Source organism: Meles meles, chromosome 16 (genome assembly GCF_922984935.1).
Source record: "Meles meles chromosome 16, mMelMel3.1 paternal haplotype, whole genome shotgun sequence".
NCBI lineage: Eukaryota > Metazoa > Chordata > Mammalia > Carnivora > Mustelidae > Meles > Meles meles.
Window position 1 is genome coordinate 60,823,819 of NC_060081.1, and position 24,127 is coordinate 60,847,945.

A 24,127-nucleotide genomic window follows, 5' to 3' on the forward strand; every position below is an offset into this window, starting at 1 on the left:
ATAAAATCTTAAAAAAAAGAAATTATATAATACATGTTGATTGTAGAAAAAACAGAGGACTTTAAAAAAAATTAAAATTGCCTAAAATTCAACCACTGCCCAAAACCCTAACATTTTCATTTTCATATACACCCTTCCAGACAATTTTCCATGGAGATATATATATATATATATACATACATACATACATACATACATCTCTTATGAAAATGGAATTCTAGGGGCGCCTGGGTGGCTCAGTCGGTTAAGTGACTGCCTTCAGCTCAGGTCATGATCCCAGGGTCCTGGGATCAAGTCCCATGTTGGTCTCCCTGCTCAGGGGGGAGCCTGCTTCTCCCTCTGCCTGTCCCTCCCTTTCTTTCAGCACATGCTTTCTCTCTCAGTCAAATAAATAAATAAAATCTTTAAAGAGAAAGAAAAGAAAATGGGATTCTATTCTGGATTTTTATGATTAATTTTAACTTCATACTGTCAAACCACAGACACCTGGGCTCAACTGGTGAAACTAATAAAGACTCCAGCAGCATCTTTCTTTTTCTAGAACATTGAGGGCTTCCTGTCGGCCACCTGCTTACTGGGTCCTTGCAAATCTCTAGTTTCACAAGGAAGATATGAAAGCAGCAAATGAAAGATATGCCTATTTGGATAAAGAAGTTGGAGTCTCTGTAGATAGGAACCTAGGGCAGGTTAAAAAGGAGGAAAGATATGTTTCCTGACACAAGAGCTCAGGAAATGAAGAAACATCCATATCCCTTCCCATGACAATGCCTGCCTCCTGCCAGAAAACCAAATAACATAAGTCCTGTTAAATATCATCCCCTCTCGTGCAAACCAAACATAGCATGACATAGCACACATCTGGGCAGATCCCTAGACAAATTTCCTTTGCACAACAGGGTCCAGACTGGGCACACAAGTGTGAGAGGACGCCATTAAGGAAAACACCTTCGGTTTCAAGATGGAGATACATTCATGGAGCTTTATTGCAGCTGTTTCCTTCACCCAAGTGAAGTAACCAATCATTTAAACTCACAGTTCTTCCATTCTCAAGGTGACAACAGGTCAGTAACTCTAGAGGTTAAGTTGTTAAAAATCTCAGTTTTTATACAAATAGTGAAGGTGTTTGTTAAGAAAAATTTAACCTTGTAAATGGCACATGGTTCTGATAATTAAAACAGTTGCAAAGAGCATAAAGTGCAGCTGACTTATATGTGAAGGATGCAAAGTAGATTCAAGTTACTTCTCAGATAGCACAATGATACAATGTTGAAACATAAAATTCCAGAGTAAACCACAATGATTTAAAGATACGAGTTGCAAAAAATAGAACAATCTTAGCAGAAAACCATTACATTCTTGACCTTGGGTCTGGATACACTAAGTCTAAGCCCTACAGTTCTCCCCACTGAATGTTTCAGTGGTACCTCGGCCAACACAGATATGACCCAGTCCCATGGCTGACTTCACTTGTGCTTCTAGGAGCCCAGTGTGGACATATCCTCACCCACACAGCATTATTCTCCTATGAATTAGGGTCAACTCTTGATCGTCTATTGGGGGATGGAGGAGGGTGGTGGTAGTTATACAGAATGTCAGACTTCCTAATACCTTCCAGCCTATTGTTAACAGAACAGAACTTGGTTACACAGTGGAAGGTAGCAGCACTGCTAACATGTGTGGAAAATCTGCTGCCTATGGTCTGAGTTCCTCCCTTCCTCCCACTCGCTCTTGCCCACAGTCATCCCAGCTCCCCAGTCCCGGCCTGCCATGGAGGTTTTGTAAAGGAATGCCCAAGCATAAGATGTTAAGGGCTTATGACTCCTGTTCCCCACTGCCTTGTTTCTACAGGACCCACTAGCTACCGCCAGCTTTGGGTCTAACTCCAGACTTTATTCTTGGTGAAGTTCTGTAGAACTGGCAATTGTGTGTTTACGGAGGTGGGTGTGGGGGCCCTCTCCATGGAATTGTTCAACCAAAGTGGTGCCTAAAACATGGCAGGAGGTAAAGAACAAGCAAGTGTGGGGAATACTGGGCCACAGAGGGGAAGTTGGAATTCCAGGGATAATCACTCATCTCACCCCAGGTGGCTCAGTCTTTGCTCTGAAACTGATAAAATGCACAACTGAACAAGCAAAAACAAAGTCCCAGCTCTGTGTAACCCCAAGAACAGTTCCCGTGACCCTGATGAGCTTACAAGGGAAATTCAGACAGAAGGTTGGAGGGGAGCCTTCTCCAGGCTGAGCAGTGATAGTGATAAAGACCTTGGGACATGGATAGTGAGTTTTCAGGAGAAAGAAAGTGCCCAGGTCTGGGACTACACCCAGAGAACAGCCTCCTCACGTGCAGTTTTAGGTACCACTAAGGCCAGAGCCCTTGGATCTTTTCAAAAAATTAATCATGCCTCTCACTCAGAAGTTGGAGCTCACTCCCAGCCCTCATTTCCTACTGTTTAGTCCAATCTGGCTAAAAGGGTGAGGGAAGGTCCTTCACTAACATTCAGGTCACTTAAGAAGAACTGTCCTCAAATTTGAGGCAATGGATACCTCCCTCAAGGGGCTAGGATTTTATGTTTCATTCTTAACCATGGCTGTTTATGACAGTCCCAACTTCAAATTCCTACGTACGCTGTCTCTTATTTCTAAGCATTTTTTTAAAAAAAGAACAATCACATGTTGTAACCGTTCAGAGTACATAAAATTTTTTTTTTTGTCATTCTAAGAAAATAAGACGACTAGAGAAAGGCTTTAGTTATGGTTAAAATAGGCAAGGTAACACTTTCCATAGCACGTATAGCAAGATTTGCCTAATACCTCTGTTTCTTTGGATAAAAATGACTTAGCTTCAGCATGTGTGTACATTCAAAATATAAAAAGCGCTAGTTATCACTAAATTTGTAGAACTCCATGACCGAATTCCCTACGTTAGTTAATAGTCTTGGGGGACAGGGAGGAAGCTTGATGTAAAGAACTGGCTGCAAACATTCACACTGAGTCATCCGGAAAAAGACGATGTCTAGATTTGGACAGTAACCGCACGTGATCTGGGCTCTGGGCTGAATTCATGTTATTCCATTCCATTTTCCGGGGTGTTATAAGTGGGGCTATAATATCACCATCCTGTCAAGAAAAGAAAAACCAGGAACAAAGAAAAGCCAGTTTTTATATCTTTGAGTGAAATCCTCATGTGCACCTATCCTCGTCTAGCAGATAAATTGCTATTGCAATGTATTTTTTTCATATTGCAAAATGCCCCACAATTTTATGACTCTTGGGAAACCCCAGATTACATACATCCCCTGTGCTTGGGTCAAACTAGAAACACCACAATCCTGAGCAGGTAAGAGCCTTTGTAGGAAAAGCTATCAGATCTACTCTTTTCAAAGGTGGCCAGAAGCCGGACACTGTGGAGTTCTGACTCCTCTCCCTTCATACCCTTTTCATGAATGACAAATTCTGTTTTTCTTTTTTTGAAAATACCAATTACTTTTATTTCTTTATTTTATTTTGTTTTTTAGGGAGAGAGAGAATCTTAAGCAGGTTCCACACCCAGCACAGAACCCAACATGGGGCTCGATCTCATGAACCGAGATCATGACCTGAGCTGAAAATCAAGAGTCACTTAACTGACTGAGCCACCCAGGTGCCCCCTGTCTGTTTTTCCAGGAAAAAGAGGGACTTCACTGGATCCCAGCTCCTCTCTTGCCTAGTCCCCTCTGCAATAAATGATACTCATATTTGGAAGCGCTTTCTGGTTCAAACTCAACATTATTTGCCTTCAAACTCATCTCTATTTCTATCAAGCGACCTTATTTCTACTCATTCTAACTTCGATTCTAGTGAATTTTATAAATACAAACTTGAATGTCACTCTCCCACTTAAAACACTTTAATCGACCAGCTGGGGCTCCTGGGTGGCTCAGTCAGTTAAGTGTCTGCCTTCTGCTCAGCTCAGGGTCCTGGGATTGAGCCCCGAATCGGGCTCTCTACTTGGTAGGAAACCTGCTTCTCCCTCTCCCACTTCTGTGTCTCTGTCAAATAAATAAATAAAACCTTTTTTTAAAAAATCCAAAACCAAAAAACAACAACACCTTAATGGCTTCCATTGTTCTTGGCCTACAGGGCTAGCAAAATCCTTTGGACCCCTCTCCTAAAGGGCTCACCCATATTCTGGCCTCCCCCTCCCCCACCCACCCATCGATTTTACCCAGCTGACTCCTCATCCATCCTTCAGGTCTCAGCTTCTAAGTCCTTCTTAAAATAAGCCTTTTCCAACCAAACAAGTATGGCTTAAGTTTCCTCCTTTTGGCCCCCTAACACTCTGTGTGCCCTACCCCAAAGCACTTGTTACCACACCACTACAATTGTTATTTACTTGTGTGCCCGAGCGAGAGTGTGATCTGTGGAAACTATGTCTGTCTTAGGGACTGTTCCATCTCTGGTACCTAACATGGGACCTCAAAAATCCTCATTCAATGGGTGAATGCATCTTTGTCTTAAAGGAGTTATTGCCAGATGGCTAAACTTCAGCAGCCTCTGGCCTCTTTACTTCTAGTCTCTCCAAGTTCCAATCCATCTGCTGCTAGTTTTCTTTCTTAATCAGTGGTTTAGTTTCCTTGGGTGCTACGGTACCTAAGACAGACACACTTCCTCATTCCCATGGGTCTCATTCTAGTTGGAGAAAACAAACACAGAAGTAATGACGACAGCACCTAAGGAAACTCTTGAATTCTCTCAATGATTCCCTCCCCACTGTTCAGAAGAAGTCTTTCCTAGCCGGTTATGCAAGGCTCTCCATAATCTAGTCTATTCCTCCCATTCAACCTTTGACCACTCAACAGTAGAAATTCTCGAGTCCACACAGCTGGCCTCCTCGTGGGCTCCAAACACACTCCACCTATTCCAGTTTCACACCACTGGGTTACTCCCACGAGCAGCTACAACCACCTTTTCTCCCTGCTACTCATTCAAACACAATCCAGCCTTCTGGACCCAGCAGAATGGCTTCTCCTTCAAAGGGTTTTCCTGACAGCCCTCTTAACTCTTAGAACTCTTAACCTAGAATTCTTAACCAACAGAACTCATCTGTATCACTCCTTCTGGCATGGGATAAATACCAATAACTGGGCTGCTCCCTCATTTTTGTTTCCTTCAGCACCCAGAGCATGGGGGTTGGGGGAAGGCAGACATGGTGTTGTGGGAGAGCGTATTGGGCCAGGAAGTAGAACATAGCTTCGCACCTGCCTGACAAGTATCTCATTCAGACACTCAACAAATGAATGACTGGCCACTTTCTCTGTGCCAGGCACCTGCTGTGTCCAGGTCAGTAAGGGACAACTTTAACAACAACTGCTGTAGGGTTGTCAGCGATAGCTTGGCTCCTCCTCCTCTCCATTGTCTTATTCTAGATAAATTAAATAGTTTCCAGTTTTGGGAATGCTGAATTTGAAGTAATAAGTTAGAAAACTTATTTTCACTCGTATGTGGCCCTAAACAATGTACTCAGTTTCGGCAACCTTCTCTGAAAGATGATGACACTATGACTCATTTCCCAGGTAATTGGGAGGAGTGGAGACAACTGGTGGGGACATTACAAACTATCATTATAAACCAAACATTACGAACTATCACATGTTCACCATTTTGAACTTTTAGTATTAGGATAATACTGATAAACAGAGTACCCACTGACAAGTGGTGCAGGAAGAAATCACTATTTGACATAGAGCCAGACATTTTATTTATTATTATTATTTTTTAAGTTGTAATTGCCATGATGGCTTTTTTTTTTTTTTTTTTTAAAGATTTTACCTATCCATTTGACAGAGAGAAATCACAAGAGAGGCAGGCAAAGAGAGAGGAAGGGAAGCAGGCTCTCCGCTGAGCAGAGAGCCCGATGTGGGACTCGATCCCAGGATCCTGAGATCATGACCTGAGCTGAAGGCAGCGGCCCAACCCACTGAGCCACCCAGGCGCCCGAGCCAGACATTTTAAAAGGAAAGCTTAAATTGGAAAAACATTTTTTTTCCAAAGCCATAATCAAGTGACTACAATTTAAATGAGAACTTTTCAGAGGGAAGTAAAGATCTCTTTTGATTTTTACTTAAAAATAAAAAATTGCGCAAAGCACGTGAATAATAAACCACCCACCTGCGGCTTGGTGAAGTCTCTGATTAAGCACCACTGAACGAAATGTTGGTGTGCAACATGCAAGCTCGTTCTGTCGGTCTTCTTACAGTATACGCGAATTAGCTGCTCTGCAAATCTCTCTGGCAAAAGCTCTGAAACCTTTTCAAAGAAGAAAAGATTTCACTGTCATTTTGAATTCATTTATTAAAGAGAAGTCAGCTGTTCCTAAGCTCCATTCTATTTGTTTTTTTAAGATCTTATTTATTTATTTGAGAGTGCGTATGAGCGAGCAGGGAGATGGACAAGCAGACTCCCTGCGGAGCACAGAGCCCGACATGGGGCATGATCCCAGGACCCTGGGATCATGACCTGAGCTGACAGTAGATGCTTAACTGACCGAGCTACTCAGGTGCCCCTGCTCCATTCTTGATGTTATATTAAAAACACCACACTGGGGTGCCTGGGTAGATCAGTCAGTTAAGCATCTGTCTGCCTTCAGCTCAGGTCATGATCCCAGGGTCCAGGGATCGAGCCCCGTGTTGCGGGGTGTGTGTGTGTGTTGGGGGGAGTGTCCCTGCTCAGTGGGGAGCCTGCTTCTCCCTCTGCCTCTGTCCCTCAGCTTATGCTCTCTCTGTCTCACTCTATCTCAAATAAATAAAATCGTTAAGCAAAACAAAACAAAAAAGCACCACATTCTTTTGCTGTTTTATCTCAATTATCATCCAAAGAAAAGAATTCAAGGTAGTTGTCATATAGCAAAATGACCCACAATTTTATGTCAATAAAAGACTAAAAATTTGTATTATGTAATTATATGTAGACCAGACTCTCATTAAGATATGCAAATAAGCACATTTAACTTTCATGACTTCAACCATACAACACTACTTCTCCATCAGATTTATAATCTAGCCTCTAAACCAAAAACAGTGCTTTCATCTATGTTCAGCAACAGGAAAAACTGGTGCTAAGATGGTCTAATCTACACAAAAATCAGATATATTTAACTTTTTTGTAGATCTTATTTATTTGAGAGAGAGAGAGAGAGAACACAAGTGTGGGGGGGCAGCAGACAGAGAAGCAGACTCCCTACTGAGCGGAGAGCCCAACACAGGGCTTGATCCCATGACCCTGGGATCATGACCTGAGCAGAAGGCAGATACTTAACCAACTGAGCCACCAAGGCACCTCAGTTTTTTAAGATTTTATTTATTCATTTATTTGAGAGAGAGACAAAGCATGTGCAAGAGTGGGGGAGGGACAGAGGGAGTGGCAGAGAAACTCAAGCAGACTACACTGGGCATGGAGCCCAATGTGGAATTTGATCTCATGACTCCAAGACCATGACCTGAGCCAAAACCAAGAGCCGGGTGCTCAACCGACTGAACCACCCAGGCACTTCCAGATATACTTTAATTTTAAAAATACATTTTTTAATTTTATCATACACACTAAACTGCATCTTAATTGCAGATTTATGGGGTGCCTGGGTGGCTCAGTGGGTTAAGCCTCTGCCTTCGAATTAGGTCATGATCTCAGGGTCCTGGGATTGAGCCCTGAGCCCCGTTTCAGGCTCTCCACTCAGCAGGGAGCCTGCTTCCCCCTCTCTGCCTGCCTACATGTGATCTCTCTGTCAAACAAATAAATTAAAATCTTTAAAAAAATAAATAAAATACAATGCAGATTTATCATAGATTTGCAAAATGCCACTATAGCTTGTTTTACCCCTAAGTAGTTACCTGATCTTTAGTAATCCTGACTGCTTTGCTGAGGTCATGCTTAGAATAGAAGCGAACATGATCGATAGGATTCTGATCTTCCATTCCATAATCCATGTTGATAACCTTAACAAAAGTAATAAATTAGTGAACACTCACAAAATGGTGAGCATTAAATTCAGGGTTGTAGGAGCATCACAAGAAATGGAGCAGAGCTCTCTGGAGGTTCAGAAATAAGGCACTGATAAGGTAGCCCATAGTAGAATAAAAATAAGTCTGGTGCATGTGACATAGGGATTTGGTCTTGAAATCGGGATGGGGTACAGGAGGTATTTGTGCTTTCAACATAAGCAGGGTGCAAAGTCTATGCCTATGTGATAGCCACTGTGACAGGTACTACAGGTACAAAGAAGCCGGAAACAATCCCAGCCCCCACAGGATGTGCAGCCTAGACTGAGGTTGAACAAATAACTGTAAAATTAATGATTGAACTACATTTGTTCTAAGAGCTACTAAGGAGAAGCAAAGGATGCTGTGAACTTTGGAACCAGGGAGCCTAGTAAGCTGGGGCTCCCTGGGAATGACGCATGTTTTCCTGGGAAAGTGAGCAGGATTTAATCCCATATATCTATGTGTGAAGGAAATGAGTTCCAGGCAGAAGAAATAGCTCTGAGGGAGACAGGGCTGCCATGGTCCACTGAGTTAAGTAACGGTGAAGTCACTGGGGAACTTGGAAGAAGAGTTCTAATATGGTGATGGCAACAGACAAACGGTTCAGGAGTAAATAAAAATAAAAAAAGAGAAGACAACTCTTAGAAGCTTGACTGTTAAAAGATGCAAGAGATAAGAATGCGGAGAGGAGCATCATACCTGGGAAAGGTAAAGGGGGCATTGGGGGCAACTTTTCAATGCCTTGGACCCTAAAAAGAGGAGAGGAGTGAGGAGTGCAACATTTGCTGTTTTCCTGAGATGAAGTCTGTTTAACTGCTGATGGGAAGTCAGAAAGAGAGGACAGGATGGATCCTGGGATTCCACAGAGATGCTAAAATGAATGGCTCTATGCTGTGCTACTCAATGTTGTAGCCAGTAGTCACATGTGGCTTTTTAATTTTAAAGTCTTTAACATTAAATACAATAAAAAATTTAGTTACTCAATTGCAGTAGTGACGTTTCGAGTGCTTAATAGCTGTGTGTAGCTAGTGGCTACCAAAATGGACAGCACAATTATAGACCATTTCCAGCATCACAGCAAGTTCTATCAGACAGCCCTGATCTAGAACACAACTAAACGATTACTCTTAGCCTTTGATAAGAAGAGACACTGGTTGAGAGAGTTCCTATATAATGGCCTATATTTTGTCTCTGAAATAAGGGCCAAAGTGGGGTTAGTCCCAGAGGGGTGAATAAAGTTGTGGGCAGGGAACAGGGCTGAGGTCCGAGAAGAGTGGAGATGGTTTGAAATAGTCATTATGGAGACTGGAGAATTGCACTAGTCTACCAGAAGTGCAGAAGGCCCAACTAAGGTTAGGGACTATGAACTGCCATTCAGTCCTTTGCTGAGTAGAAGCAAAGAAAAGCAAGAGAGTTGAGGATAACTGTAGAAAATGACTGAATCCATCACAGAATCTAAGAATGTGAGAGAAGTAGAGATAAAAGGGCATTAACAAGTTGGACGGAAGTGAGGAGGCAATAAACTAGAGGTCTTAAAGAGCAAGGAATAAGCACATAAGAAGGGGGTTTGAGGACAGAGACAGGACGCTTAAAAATCAAATGTCAGTAAGGTTCAGAACATAATCTGCTGAGTGCTGGCCGAGGTGGAGTGGGTAAGGTCACAGAGGATAAGGATGAAGAGAACAATCAGAATTGGCCGGCCTTGAAATCACCAAGGACCACTGCAGGAACTGTAAAGGGGAAAGGCTCTAAACCAAGCCAAAATCTTCAACCAAGAGGATAGCAGGTTGGGAGATGCTGGTCTCAGAGGAACAAGGATCTTGCATTCAGTCTTGAAGTGATACTAGGGAACAAGAGGACTGATGAACAGAAAGGCCTCCTGACCCAGAGGAATATGCTTTTCCTGAAGGGCTACAGAAGCATCTGGCTCTCAGGGAACAGCTGGGTTGCAGCAAGGGCAAAAAGAGTCAACAAAGGGCTAAGTTCCAGGCAAGTGTGTTAATTATGGAGTGGAAGGTCTCCCTGGACAGGTCTGGGAGAAAGAGAGGATAAGGAAATTAGAGAGGGGAAAAAATAGAGTAATGAGGTGATGGTGGTACAGAAAAGAATGGACAATAAAAGGACTGTTATCCTGGGACTGTTCCTTAAGAAAACAAACCAAAAAATGGTCTATGAGGTTTGAGACCTGTCCTGACAGTACCCTATGAGAGAAAAGTAGACATCTGAGATCCAGCTGTGGTCCTGAAGTCAGACCAGAGGTATGTCTCCCAGAATGTGTGTGTTACTGGCTTTAAGACCTGCAGTGAGTGTTCTGCACCCCTTTACATGGGAAGGAGCAACTGCTCAGTCTGCCTGTGAACCCAGGGCTGGCGTTATGGTAGGTTTCTCTCCTGGGTGTTGTTTCATGTGGGGAGGGACCCAATGTAGCCTTGACATTGTTAAACATCATGGTAAAGTATGAACACTAATCAAATTTCAGCAACTTTCAGAAGTGCCACGAGCTCTTTGCTATTTATTTCTTGCTTTTGGACTAGAAATAAAAGGCAATTCCTATTTTCTCCAAAACATATATAACTAGAAATTCCTCCTTAAAGCAGATTTGATAAAATGGTTATTTTTCCAAAAGGGCAATACTATAATAGTTGGCGTTCCTATTCTTAATGAAGGACTCAAGAGCAAAAAAGGAGCTACAGATCAGCAATTATGAATCTTTCATTCTAAATAGCAAAATGAAATTTTATAGCCCATTAAGTAACCATAAAAGTTACTACACATGGTCTTAAAAGGAGGCACATATAGTAAAATGTGCCACATAAATATTTTACACTGTCAAACTAAAATTGAGAGGCTAATACATAATAAGACATTTAATTAGCAATTTTAATTGCATTCTCAGAATATAAAAGGGCTTTACCCATCTTAACCCCGTCTTACCCATCTCTTTCTCTGATTATGAAACTCTTCCACCATAGTCATTGTAAAAAAAAAGGTACCAAAAAAAAGAGAAAGAAAAGTACCTGCAATTCTACCACCCACGTAGAAACAACGTTAACATTTTACCAATACATCCAAATTTTTTTCAGTGTGCTCACTATAAACATACGTGTATATACATTTAAAGAAACAAAAATAAAATCATTCTGAATGCATTGCTTTTTCAGTTATAAATATCTTTCCATGTTACAAACAACTTTTAATGTTTGCATTATTCCACTGTATTTCCTACTGAGAGATATATCCTTTCCCTTTATACTCTCCTTATTTTATACTATAATAATAACACAATGTATAGATTTGTGCCTTTTTTTCCCCCAAAAACTAATTATCTCCTTACAACAAATACCTAGAATGAAATTGCTGGGTTGGTTAACACTGCCCCTAATTCGGTCTCCTGTGTCAATTTACATTCCCATTTTCGCATACCTTTATCATAACAAACACTTATACAATGTTTTGTTCTTACATGTCTGATAGTCAAAAAAAGTTTTCACTGCTCCATCAATTTGCCTTTAGGTTAAAGCAAGCTTAATCATGTGTGTGCTGTCTTCTATGATTCTTCCAGTACTTCTGAGCCTATATTCATTAGCAGACCGTACTTCGAGAGAAAAACCAGATGGGAGGTCAGGGATTGACTAGGATCGTGCACTCAGCTGAAGGCAATGCAGACCCTCAAATAAAGCACTGAGGGCAAGGGTGGGCATGTGAGAGCCCAGGAAAAACATTCGTGAGAATAAGTTCTTTCAGAATCTCAGAAACTCAGAAATTCAGAAAATCCCTTTATTATGGTGTAATTTCATCTAACAAAACAGGAAACTGTAGCTTGATCTGCAGGTGTGAGGTACTTGAACCCCCCCCACCCAACCCCAGCCAAGTGACTAGACCGGGTCCAAGGACAATTCACTGTTGTATCCCTTGGTAAAGACTGGTTGTAGTGGGGCGCCTGGGTGGCTCAGTGGATTAAGCCGCTGCCTTCGGCTCAGGTCATGATCTCAGGGTCCTGGGATCGAGCCCCACATCGGGCTCTCTCCTCTGCGGGAAGCCTGCTTCCTCCTCTCTCTCTGCCTGCCTCTCTGCCTACTTGTGATCTCTCTCTCTGTCAAATAAATAAATAAAATCTTTAAAAAAAAAAAAAAAAAAAAAGACTGGTTGTGGAGAGATCACCCTTCACCAAAGATGCATCAACAAGAAAACAGCAAATGAAAGGCTTATGGGGAAAAAAATACATGGGCAACACTGTCCCAAGACTTCAGAGAAGAACTCTGAGAAGCAGCTACTGTAAGAAACAAAAGACAATGTGACAAAGCCATTTGATAGTCTTATTAGGATACAAGACACTACAGCCTCTATGAAGGAGTTGAAGTCTTTTTTCTTTGTGTATGCAGACAATTTTAAAAAAATAATTGGCATAGATTACTTTTGTAATCAAGGAAACATTAAAAAATCAACATACGCAATGTTCTGTTACTCACACGATCACAATTAACTGACTACTGTTGATTCTTTGAGATCCCAGGTGATTCTCTTCCTTCCTTCTATTTTTCCATATTTTCTAAATTTTCTTTAATGAACATGTACCTCTTTTATAATGGAATGGGGGAGGATTTACCTTAAAAAAATTTCTTTACTTAGTATATTCTCCGGCTAACTACTTACATCCACTATTAAATCTTCAGCCTTCAGTTCAGATTCCGGCAATATGTCAGGTTTAGCATCAGCAATTTCCTTTGGAAGGCATTTATAGTCTTCCTAGAAAAGACAAGACTCCTCATGTTAGAACCCCAGTTTTTCATCATCAAGTGTTTATGCCACAAAAGGTTCCCTCTCCGAAAATGGCACGTTAATTAGGAAAGTGGGTAGAGATAGCCTTAATAAATACATGGTTTCGGCTTCTGCCATCCTTCAAACAAACCACAGTGGAATGATTCTAACAAAATTTTCATGTGGAAAAAAAAAAATGGGGCATTGGCTTATTAGTAAAATAGAGGAGGGGTGACAGGGTTATGAGACAGGGTGTGGTTATCAGTATGGCTCATGTTACTGGCTTTCTGGCAAAAAAAAAAAAAAAAAAAAAAAACCCTTCCACAAGCAAGAGAGGAAAACAGATAAAGATACTTGGCAGGCACCATCTGGGAGAACCTGATATAGTGTGAATGAAGAAATTATGAACAGCAGGTCCTTAGAGTTTCCGTGAAGCTCATGTAGATACCATATTTTGAGGCCCCATTTTCTTGCCACTGGATCTAGCCAAAATTTTGCACCCCTCGACCCCCTCTCCCCGCCCTGACTTCTGGGATGAAAGAGTAAAGGTTTGGACTAAGTCAGTCTTTGAATACTAACTGTGCTTCTATAGGCAAGTTATTTAATCTCCCCTAAGCCTCACTTCCTTCATCTACAGGACAGACCAAAGAACAAGTTACTGATGAAAGATTAAGTAAAAATGAACATAAAGCACTTAGAACAGAGTTGTGGTATTATGATGGGTTAATGGTTTCCTCTTGGAGGACAAATGGAAGAGAGAGACCTTTCACTACTGGGAAGGTGTTTGACAACTTAACTTACCCTTTTAATTTTTATTTCTCCCTGTGGCTTAGTCTCACCCACAAACTTGTATAGATGACGGAATTCAATTTTTTTTAAAATCTCTCGTGCTTCATCCAGTTTGGGATCAGAAGAATATAAAATCTCCAGAAAAATGTTATCTGCCAATTTGATAAAATTTCAGTTAGATTAAGATACAAAAAAAAAAAAAAAAAAAAAGGTTTAAGAAGACTCATATACTACTGTACTTCTAGAATGATTTCAAGTGGATGTTTACAAATGTAAGCAGAGTAGAACATTTGAAGTCTTGGATTTGCTTCACCATAATCTAGTGAATGGGAGAGGGTAGAGATGAAGCAAGACTTTACTGGAGTTGATGGCTTAAGGCTGGGTGATGGGTAAATAGGGGTGTATCAATTTGTTGTTGTGTTTCATTTTCTTAAAGAGAATGATACTTAAGTAATTATAAGGGGTGCCTGGTGGCTCACTGGGTTAAGCCTCTGCCTTCGGCTCAGGTCATGATCTCAGGGTCCTGGGATCGAGCCCCACATCAGGCTCTCTGCTCAGCAGGGAGCCTGCTTCCCTCCCTCTCTCTCTGCCTGCCTCTATGCCCACTTGTGATCTCTGTCTGTCAAATAAACAAAACCCTTAAGTAATTATAAAATTATGTCTGACATCTGTTTCAAAACAGCGCAGTATCTTACAGGAGTGGCTGTATAGAGATGATGACACAAAATCACTGTGTCGATAATTGTTGCAGCTAAGTGATGGTAGGAGGAATTTGTAAATTTCATAATAAAAGGTTTTATAAAGTTCCATTCCATGATAAAAACAGAAGGTAGTTCTTTTTTTTAAGATTATATTTTAGGGGCACATAGGTGGCTCAGTGGGTTAAAGCCTCTGCCTTCAGCTTGGGTCATGATCCCAGGGTTCTGGGATCAAGTCCCACATCGGGCTCTCTGCTTAGCAGGGAGCCTGCTTCCCTCTCTCTCTCTGTCTGCCTCTCTGCCTACTTGTGATCTCTGTCTGTCAAATAAATAAATAAAATCTTTAAAAAAAAGATTCTATTTTATTTTTAGAGATTTTATTTTTGGGGTGCATGGGTGGCTCAGTCATACTTCTGACTCCAACTCTTAGTTTCGGCTCAGGTAATGATCCTCAGGATCATGGGATAGAGCCGTGTCGTCGGGCTCTTCGCTAACCAGCGAGTATGCTTCTCTCCCTCTGCCTCTCCCCCTCCACTTGCACTCTCTCTCTCTAAAATAATAAATTAAAAAAAAAAAAGATTTTAAGTAATCTCTACACCTAATGTGGGGCTCAAACTTACAACCCTGAGATCAAGAATCTCATGCCTTACTGAGTCAGCCAGGAGCCCCAGAAGTTAGTTCTTTTTCCTTTCTTTTATTCCTCCAACTTTTTACTTTGAAAAATTTCAAAATAAAATACCTTTCGCCTAAATCCATCAACTGTTAACATTTTCTATATATGCATATGCTGTGTATGTGTACACACAATTTTTTTTGCACATTCAAATTTTTGATGAAATATTTGAAGATTACAGACATCAAGACCCTTCACTCCTAAATACCTCTGCATGTATCTCCCAAGAACAAGAACATTCTCCTATATAACCACTATCAAGTGCCAAAAAATTACAGACTGGCATAAAAATAACTAACATAACAGTCTATATTTGAATTTGCTTAATTGTTAAAATAATGCAATCTATGGACTTATGTTGCTCGATAGAGAAACCAATCAAGCATTATGGATGACATTAGTTGTCATATTCTTTAGTCCCCTTTAATCTAGAACTAGAATAATTCCTCCAACTTGTTTCATGATGTTGACATTTTAGAAAAGTTCAGACACTCATTTTGGGCAATGTCCTACACTTTGAATTTGTCTGTTTCTTTACCATTAGATTTAGGTTAAACACTCTTGTCAAGAACACTATATAAGGGATGTGCCTGGGTCAATGCAACAGGAATCATATAATGAGATGCTACCATTATTGGTTGTTAAATTCCACCAGGTGGCTAAGGCAATAATCCCAGCTTTCTCTATTATAAATGTACTTTTCCTTTTGTAATTAACAAATAATCCACAGGGTAATATTCTGAGACTGTATGATTATCCCTATAAGGTTTCAACCAATGGTTTAACATTAACTGGTAATCCCTGACTGACTCAATTATTACATTTTGCAAAATGAGTTTTACTAAAGATGCTTTTTCTCGGCAAAATAAAATATTAAAAGCCCGTCATTCACCTCACTGATGTGTATACATTCCTCCTCAATCGATCTATGGTTAACACATTCCTCACCCTCTCAGTGATGTTTTTTACAAGACATCTTTCCATCTATAGTTTTCATTATTTCTTTACATATTATTACATACAAAGTTTGAAAAACAGCAATTTTACTTTAACATAATAAAACTGCACTTTTCTAATCCATGCCTTTAGCAACCCTATTCCCAGGGGAATTAATGGAATGCTTCCCCCATCACAGGATCTCACTTCTTTTTATTTATTTTTTTTAAGTAATCTCTGCATCCAATGTAGGGCTCAAACTCAAAGCCCTAAAATCAAGAGTGATGTGCTCCACTGAGTGAGCTAGCCAGGTGCCCCAAAATCTCACTTCTTGAAAGCCTACCTAGGGGCACCTGGGTGGCTCAGCTGTTAAGTATCTGCCTTCAACTCAGGTCATGATCCCTGGGTCCTGGGATCGAGCCCTGCATTGGGCTCTCTGCTCAGCCTGCTTCTTCCTCTCCCACTTCCCCTGCTTGTGTTCCCTGTCTCACTGTGTCTCTCTCTGTCAAATAAATAAATAAAATCTTTAAAAAAAAAATAAAAGCCTACTTAATCCCCAAGATGCATCTCAAAAGGCACCTCACTGTGAAATCTTCCTTAATCCAACCAAACTAGAGATGTAACTCCTCCTTCCTTTGAGCCACAGAATTTTACTGATGTATTTCTTATGGCTTTTACCTTGTTCTTATAAGGTACAGGCTTTTAGGTGGACTTACATTTCCATTTCTGTTGGGTAAGCAGGTAGAAGAGGAATTATTGGATGACAGGATAAATATACATTTTTATGAAAATGCTGAACTTTTTTCAAAGTGGCTGTAGCATTTGCATTTCCACTAGCTATGTGAAAAAGCTCTATTTGTTTCACACACTTGTGTTCAGAAAAGGGTTATGTATAAAAGTTAATGTTTGTATGTTTAACTGAATAACTATATAGCACTCTAAAATAGTATAAGCAACATTCAACTTTGGAATCAGAAGACTTGAGTTTAGCTTTGCCATTAATTAGGATAAATTGCTTTCCTTCACTTGGCTTCTGTTTCCTCAATGAGCAGGGTTTTTTGTTTCTTGTGTTTTTTTTATTTTTTATTTTTAAGATTTTATTTGTTAGAGGGGGAGAGAGAGAGAGAATACAAGCACGGGGAGCAACAGGCAGAAGGAGAAGCAGGCTCCCCACTGAGTAGGGAGCCTGATGCTGTACTTGATCCCAGGATCCTGGGATCATGACCCGAGTTGAAGGCAGACACTTAAACACCAGCCACCCAAGTGTCCCTTGAGGAGTTTTTTGTTTTTAAGATTTTATTTATTTATTTATTTGACAAAGAGAGAGAGAGAGGGAAAAAGGGAACACAAGCAGGGGGAGTGTGAGAGGGAGAAGCAGGCTTCCTTCTGAGCAGGGAGCCCGATGAAAGGTTTGATCCCAGGACCCTGGGATCATGACCTGAGTTGAAGGCAGACGCTTAACCAACCAAGCCACCCAGGCATGCCTCCTTTGAGGAGTTTTAAGTAGATGATCTCTAAGGTCCTTTTAAATTTAGCATTCTATCATTCCAATTTAGTTAAGGGATTTTGGGATAAGGGGGCCTGCAGAGGAAGGAAGGCATTATTCCTATTGCCTAGGAATACTGAGCGATAAAGACTAATGTAAGAAAATGGTTACCTAAGACAGTAGTCATAACATTTGCAATGCTTAAGAGAGCCAACTTCCACGTAAGCTGAAACATTTATAGGAATATTTATAGCAACATTTATAAATAGGAATTTAGGAAGCAGAGAGGAAAGATAAACTATGGCATATTCATATAATGAACTACTGCTCAGCAATAAAAAGGAATAAAGTCCTGATACGTGCAATCTGGATGAATCTCAAGTATATAAAATTGAATAAAAAGGAGCCCTACAGAGAGGAGTACACACTGTATGATTCTATTTATATAAACGTCTAGAACAGGGGCTGGCTCGGTCAGAAGAGCATGTGGCTCTTGCTCTCACGGTCATGAGTTTAAGCCCCATGTTGGGTATAGAGATTACTAAAAATAAATAAGCTTTAAAAAAAAAGTCTAGAATTGGCAAGTTGTGGTTGTTTCTGGGGGTGAAGCGGGGTTAGAACTAACTGGGAAGAAACACGAACTTTCTAAGTTCTAAGGAACTTTCTAAGGAGAAGATAATGCTCTGTATCTTGCATTTGTCAAAACACATGTATGTAAGATTTGTACATTTATACAAATTGCATGTGAATTTTACATCAGAAGAAAAAAAATCTATAAATAATCGTTGAACTTTAGTTAATCTTCATGCTAAGGGAGTTAAGGTAAAGTAGTGGTATCTGTGCAATTTTTTTTTTTTAAGATTTTATTTATTTGTTTGACAGGGAGAGAAGTCACAAGCACAGGGAGTGGTAGGCAGAGGGAAAGGGAAAAGAAGGCTTCCCGTGCAGCAGGGAGCCTGATGCAGGGCTTGATCCCAGGTCTGTGGGGTCATGACCCGAGCTGAAGTTAGCTGCTAAACTGACTGAGCCACCCAGTTGCCCTATGCAATTTACTTTAAAATACATCAAAATTGGGGCACCTGGGCGGCTCAGTTGGTTGAGCGTCTGACTCTTGATTTCAGCTCATGTCATGATCTCAGGGTCCTGGGATCAAGCCCCATGTTAGGCTCTATACCCAACAGGGAGTTTGCTGAAGATCCCCACTCCCCTCATGTGTGCATGTACATGCTCTCTCTCTCCCTAAAAAGAAATAAATAACTCCATTTAAAAAAAAAAAACAACAACTTTACAATGCATCAAAATTAAGATGGATTAATAAGATCGACAGATGGATGGTAAGTGGTAGATAAGTAATAAAGCAAGTTCAGTAAATGCTAGAATTTAGGGGGTGAGTGTACAAGTGTTCACTGTAAAATTCTTTTAACACTGTTGTATGTTTCCAACACTTCCCAATAAGTGGAAAAACATCCTAAAAAATAAAAAAACAAGAACTGGAAACTTTCATTTTATCTTATTTTAAAGATTACTTATTTATTTATGTGAGAGAGAGAGAGTGAGCACAAGCAGGCAGAGCAGCAGGCAGAGGGAGAGGGAGAAGTAGGCTCTCCGCAGAGAGCCCAATGTGGGACTCGATCCAGGACCCTGGGATCATGACCTGAGCCAAAGGCAGCCACTTAACCTACTGAGCAACCCAGGTGCCACAAGAACTGGAAAGTTTTAGATAAAGTAAACTGACTTTTAGAAAAGCAACAAAGGTAATGAAGGCTCACATGGTCCTATTCCTTCCAGGTTATGTAGCTAAGGCCAATGAGGATTATAGGATGGCTCTGGATAGTATGCAAGAAAGATAAGATTACCCTTGCCTCAAATGATGACAGCTGCAAAGTCCATATGCTTGTTCTCCCATATTCTGGCCTATAAAGCACAAAAATGTGACCTAATATTCTGTCTGGCACTTTTGACATTAACACAATATCCAAGAGCACAATCAGTGGACTCATCTCACTGAAGAGGGTAAAAGTGAGTTTGGGCATTAGAGAACCTTCACGGAGAGTGACAGCTATGTATAATCATGTGGTAAGATCACATTAAACTGTATACTTTACAGTTTTTCAGTTAACAAACGTAATATCATGTTACAGGATAAATTGTTAGATTGGCTTTTGATGAAGACTGAAGATGACTTTTTTTTTTTAAGATGACTTTTTAGGGTACCTGGATAGCTCAGTGGGTTAAAGCCTCTGCCTTCAGCTCAGGTCATGACCTCAGGGTCCTGGGATCAAGGCCTGCATTGGGCTCTCTGCTCAGCAGGGAGCCTGCTTCTCCCCTCCCCCCGCCTGCCTCTCTGCCTACTTGTGATCTCTGTCAAATAAATAAATAAAAATCTTTAAAAAAAAATCGGGGCCCCTGGGTGGCTCCGTTGCTAAGTGTCTGCCTTCGGCTCAGGTCATCATCCTGGGGTCCTGGAATCAAGCCCCACATCAGGCTCCCTGCTCCATGGGAAGCCTGCTTCTCCCTCTCCCACTCCCCCTGCTTCTGTTCCCTCTTTCACTGTGTCTCTCTCTGTCAAATAAATGAATAAAATCTTAAAAAAAAAAAAAAAATCCAAACAGCACATTAAAAAAAAAAGATGACTGGGGCGCCTGGGTGGCTCAGTGGATTAAGCTGCTGCCTTCGGCTCAGGTCATGATCTCGGGGTCCTGGTATCGAGCCCCACATCGGGCTCTCTGCTCCGCAGGTAGCCTGCTTCCTCCTCTCTCTCTGCCTGCCTCTCTGCCTACTTGTGATCTCTCTCTGTCAAATAAATAAATAAAAAATCTTTAAAAAAAAAAAAAAAAGATGACTTTTTAAATATGGCATCACCTGCTTCATTATGAACCAAAGTTAAAAATAGCTCCAGCTTGCTCAAATTGTTATATAACCTCAACTTTCATTCCTATCAACACAATGGGAGGTTAATATCTACCATGATGTTATTAGAACAAAACACACCCTGCTTGTGTGTGATCTCTCTCAAATAAATAAATAAATAATATATATATAAATTTTTAAAATCGTAAAAAAAAAAACCCACAGAAACAATTTAGATACACATCACACCTTGAGAGCAGCTGTTTCATCAGTCTAATTTAGATTAATTAAGAAGGAAAATCACTCGTTACATTATAAACCTTAAACACTAATATACACGATGTTCTGAGTGTGCACAAAGATAGCTAATATGAGGAGTCACTATTTCACTTCTAATTTTTGATTTACTTATGATTGGAAAATGACTAAAAAGTTACAAGTATAATAGGGATTCTGTATTACCTACATGCATATTTTTTTAAAAAATATTTTATTTATTTGACAGAGAGAAATCACAAGTAGGCAGAGAGGCAGGCAAAGAGAGAGGAGGAAGCAGGCTCCCTGTGGAGCAGAGAGCCCGATGCGGGGCTCGATCCCAGGACCCTGGGATCATGACCCGAGCCAAAGGCAGGGGCTTTAACCCACTGAGCCACCCAGGCGCCCCTATATATAACTTTTTAATTTAAATTTTGTTTCTCTTGATTATATTTACTGAAATATATGTTAATTCTGTCAAACTCAATACTAAATGCTTGGGCTTGTATTTTGTATGTCCTGCCCCAACCCCCCACACCATTTCACTTCAATGGTAATTCATTTTTACTGTTCTACAAAAGTATCTAATCTGTGAATGGTTGGAAAGGAAGAACACTGGTTCTTCAAAGACAGTTTCAGAATAATGGGTGTGGGTCTCATTCTGGCAGTGCACTGCAGACAGAATTGAATAGTGATGGAACAGGGGCACCTGGGTGGCTCAGTGGGTTAAAGCTTCTGCCTTTATTTTTTATTTTTTTAAAGATTTTATTTATTTATTTAGCAGAGATACACAGCAAGAAAAGGAACACAAGCAGGGGGAGTGCGAGAGGGAGAAGCAGGCCTCCCGCCAGAGCAGGGCGCCCGATGCTGGGCTCCATCCCAAGACCCTGAGATCATGACCAGAGCCGAAGGCAGATGCTTAACGACTGGGCCACCCAGGCGCCCCAAAGCTTCTGCCTAAGCTTCTGCCTAAGAATAGGGCTCTCTGCTCAGCAGGGACCCTGCTTCTCTTCCTTTCTCTCTGCCTGCCTCTCTGCCTACTTGTGATCTCTGTCAAATAAATAAATAAAATCTTAAAAAAAAAAAAAAAAAGGCGACAGAACGGCAGTAGTATCACACAGAAAGCCCATGGCAAGGGATTTTGGCTGTCTTAGGCCACCGAGCTTGAGTTGCTTTTGCTCATTTTAAGACTCTCCAGCCTTTCCAGTGATTCTACGAGCTATGTGACTGCATTCTAACTTTTTAAACAGAGTCAGTTTTGTGATACGCAACTGGTACAAACTTTTTGGTCTACTCCTTTTGGTTTGCTCATCTTTATTGCTCAGTCTGCACTTCCCCACATGAAAGAACCAGCTGCAACTCCTTCGGCTCCCCCTTCCCACCCTGAGCTGCAGGTTTCGTTTCTGCTGAAGTGTGGCTAAATGTTCCTGGTTCCCTGTGTCTTACAACAAAAATAATGTTAAAAGGGCAAATCTGCTATTAGTCCAGCTGCATTATTAAGTTAAATAATAGTAAATATTGAGTACTTATTTGCCAAGTACTATATACTAGGTGTTATGCCTCATTTAAATACTACAACAAAACTGTATGCGAGATAACAATACTCCCATTTTATAGATGAGGAAACTAAGGGTCAGAGAGGTTAAATAACTTTATTGAGGTTATATGGTTAAAATCGCTTCTCAATTTTGGAATCGAGATAAAACTTGATTTCAAAAGCATATAATCACTTGAGAAGCTAAAGGTATTGGAATGTTTAGAAAATAACCCACTCAGCTTGTACTTTATCTGAGATGGACCACCTGTATTACCTTCTGGTTCTTACCTGTTAGCTTAGTGAAGGCTTCCATGTCATCAATTGCTGTAGAGATGTGATACTTTTTTCCTTCAGCACCTGTAATCTCTATGTAGGGGTCTGCTTTGAGGAAAGCATTTGTAATCCTAAAGATCATTGCATAAAAATTTATGCTTATGAGAAAATTTGAGTATTTGCTTAATGCCCACACTTGAAGTTAAAGAAATCTTTCTACTTCAGAGAAGTAAAATCCTGAGATATGATGTTCTAAAGACAACTGTTTTGGGATCCTACATAAATGCATAAATAAGCCTATGGTGATTTGTGGGCTACCATGTTTACTGTGACCCAGGCATAATGTAGGGCTCTAGATAACATTATCTTATTTAATCTTTCCAACCAGATAGACATAATCAGACTCAATTTTACAGAAGCAGATATTAAGTAATTTTCATTTAACCAAGTTAGGAAGAAGTAGTACCAGGCTTTGCACCTAAATGTCTCTGACTCTCTGAATTAAAAACAAATAAAAACTTCTCATCAAAGGAACAACCATACAAATGGGTGAATGTATTCTAACTAGTCTGCTCATGTCAAGTTAAAACTATTTCAGAGACATGGAATTAACTCACACTCTACTTTCGAGAACTTTTCATGGGTCTGTGAGTCTCACAGAGACATGTGGCTCTACTTTTATCTACCTGGTTGAACTTTTCTGCTATGGTTCTCACTAGGTCAGGGAGAAGAGGTGAAATTCCTATTGGTTTTACTATTTTCTACTAATTTTGACAAATAACTGATACGGTGAAGATAGACATTAATCTTAATTCTTAAAATTAATGTTTGTCATTAGTTTCAGAGTGTCAATTATTCATGTCCTATCTCCCACCTTGATCCTAATGTCTGACACATAAGCAACTGCCTCTGGGGAGGTCTAAGCCATAGCCCCTTCATGTCTTGCTGAAGCTGACTCTTCCACACTTCATCTATCCCCTTTATTCATCCTCCTCTTTTTCTTCCAAGTTTACTTTACGCTAGTTTTTGTTGTATTAAGGGAACCATTTCAGATTTATTCACTTAAAGTTAAAATTTGCTTGAATTTACCTAGAAAGCTCAACTTGACCAAAGAATGATCTAACAAAGCATCACAAAAATTTTTATAGGGAAATAGCAGTTGAATTTCTTACATTGTATCAATGATGTTGCCAATTTTATGTTGATAAGCTCTGCGGTGCAAAGAGTTGCGAGTATGGAACATGTCATATAGATTCCCAACCTCCTGCAGGAAAACATAAAATAAATATTAATGCAGGATCAGGTCCTGTTACCCTTGTTAGTAGACAAGTACACAGGACAAGGAAAAGGGATGGTGACAGACAGACAAGAAAGCTATGCACAGGAGCTACCTCATTAAAATATCTGAGCCCATTAAAAAACTAAGAGGCAGGAGAGTAAAACCATTTCTTGGTTTGCAACTTTTCTCCTTAGTAACAAAATCTATCGCTTTAACTCTGTAGCAGGTTGTTTTAGGCATCTTTAGTATGTTTTTTAATCTCAACAAGTCTAGAAATTAGGCATTATTCTTCTTATATTCTTTATTCTCAAAAGAAAGACTTTCTTTTTTTTTTTAAGATTTTATGTATTTGACAGAGTGAGAGAGAGAATGCGGAAGCAGAGGGAGAGCAGGCAGAGGGAGAAGCAGGCTCCCCACTAAACAAGGGAGTTGATCCCAGGACTGTGGGTTCATTACCTGAGCCGAAGGCAGACACTTAACCATCTGAGCCACCCAGGTATCCCAAAGAAAGACTTTCTGTAGTATAATGCCATACTACTCTTTAGTTACACGACTCTAATCTAGCAAGGACCTAATGAT

General features: G+C 40.4%; 1 protein-coding gene across 1 annotated transcript in view; it reads right to left on the reverse strand.

The window, feature by feature from the left end:
• Positions 1-951: 951 nt before the first annotated feature.
• SAMHD1 (SAM and HD domain containing deoxynucleoside triphosphate triphosphohydrolase 1) overlaps positions 952-24,127 on the reverse strand; it is a 58,375-nt gene continuing 35,199 nt past the window's right edge. The window contains exons 10-16 of the mRNA XM_045980932.1: positions 23,442-23,533; positions 22,285-22,400; positions 13,574-13,713; positions 12,668-12,760; positions 7,865-7,969; positions 6,147-6,284; positions 952-3,116 (exon numbers count right to left, since the gene is read on the reverse strand). Coding sequence (XP_045836888.1) covers positions 2,982-3,116; positions 6,147-6,284; positions 7,865-7,969; positions 12,668-12,760; positions 13,574-13,713; positions 22,285-22,400; positions 23,442-23,533 — 819 coding nt within the window. The 3' untranslated portion in view covers positions 952-2,981. The remainder of the gene's footprint in view (positions 3,117-6,146; positions 6,285-7,864; positions 7,970-12,667; positions 12,761-13,573; positions 13,714-22,284; positions 22,401-23,441; positions 23,534-24,127) is intronic.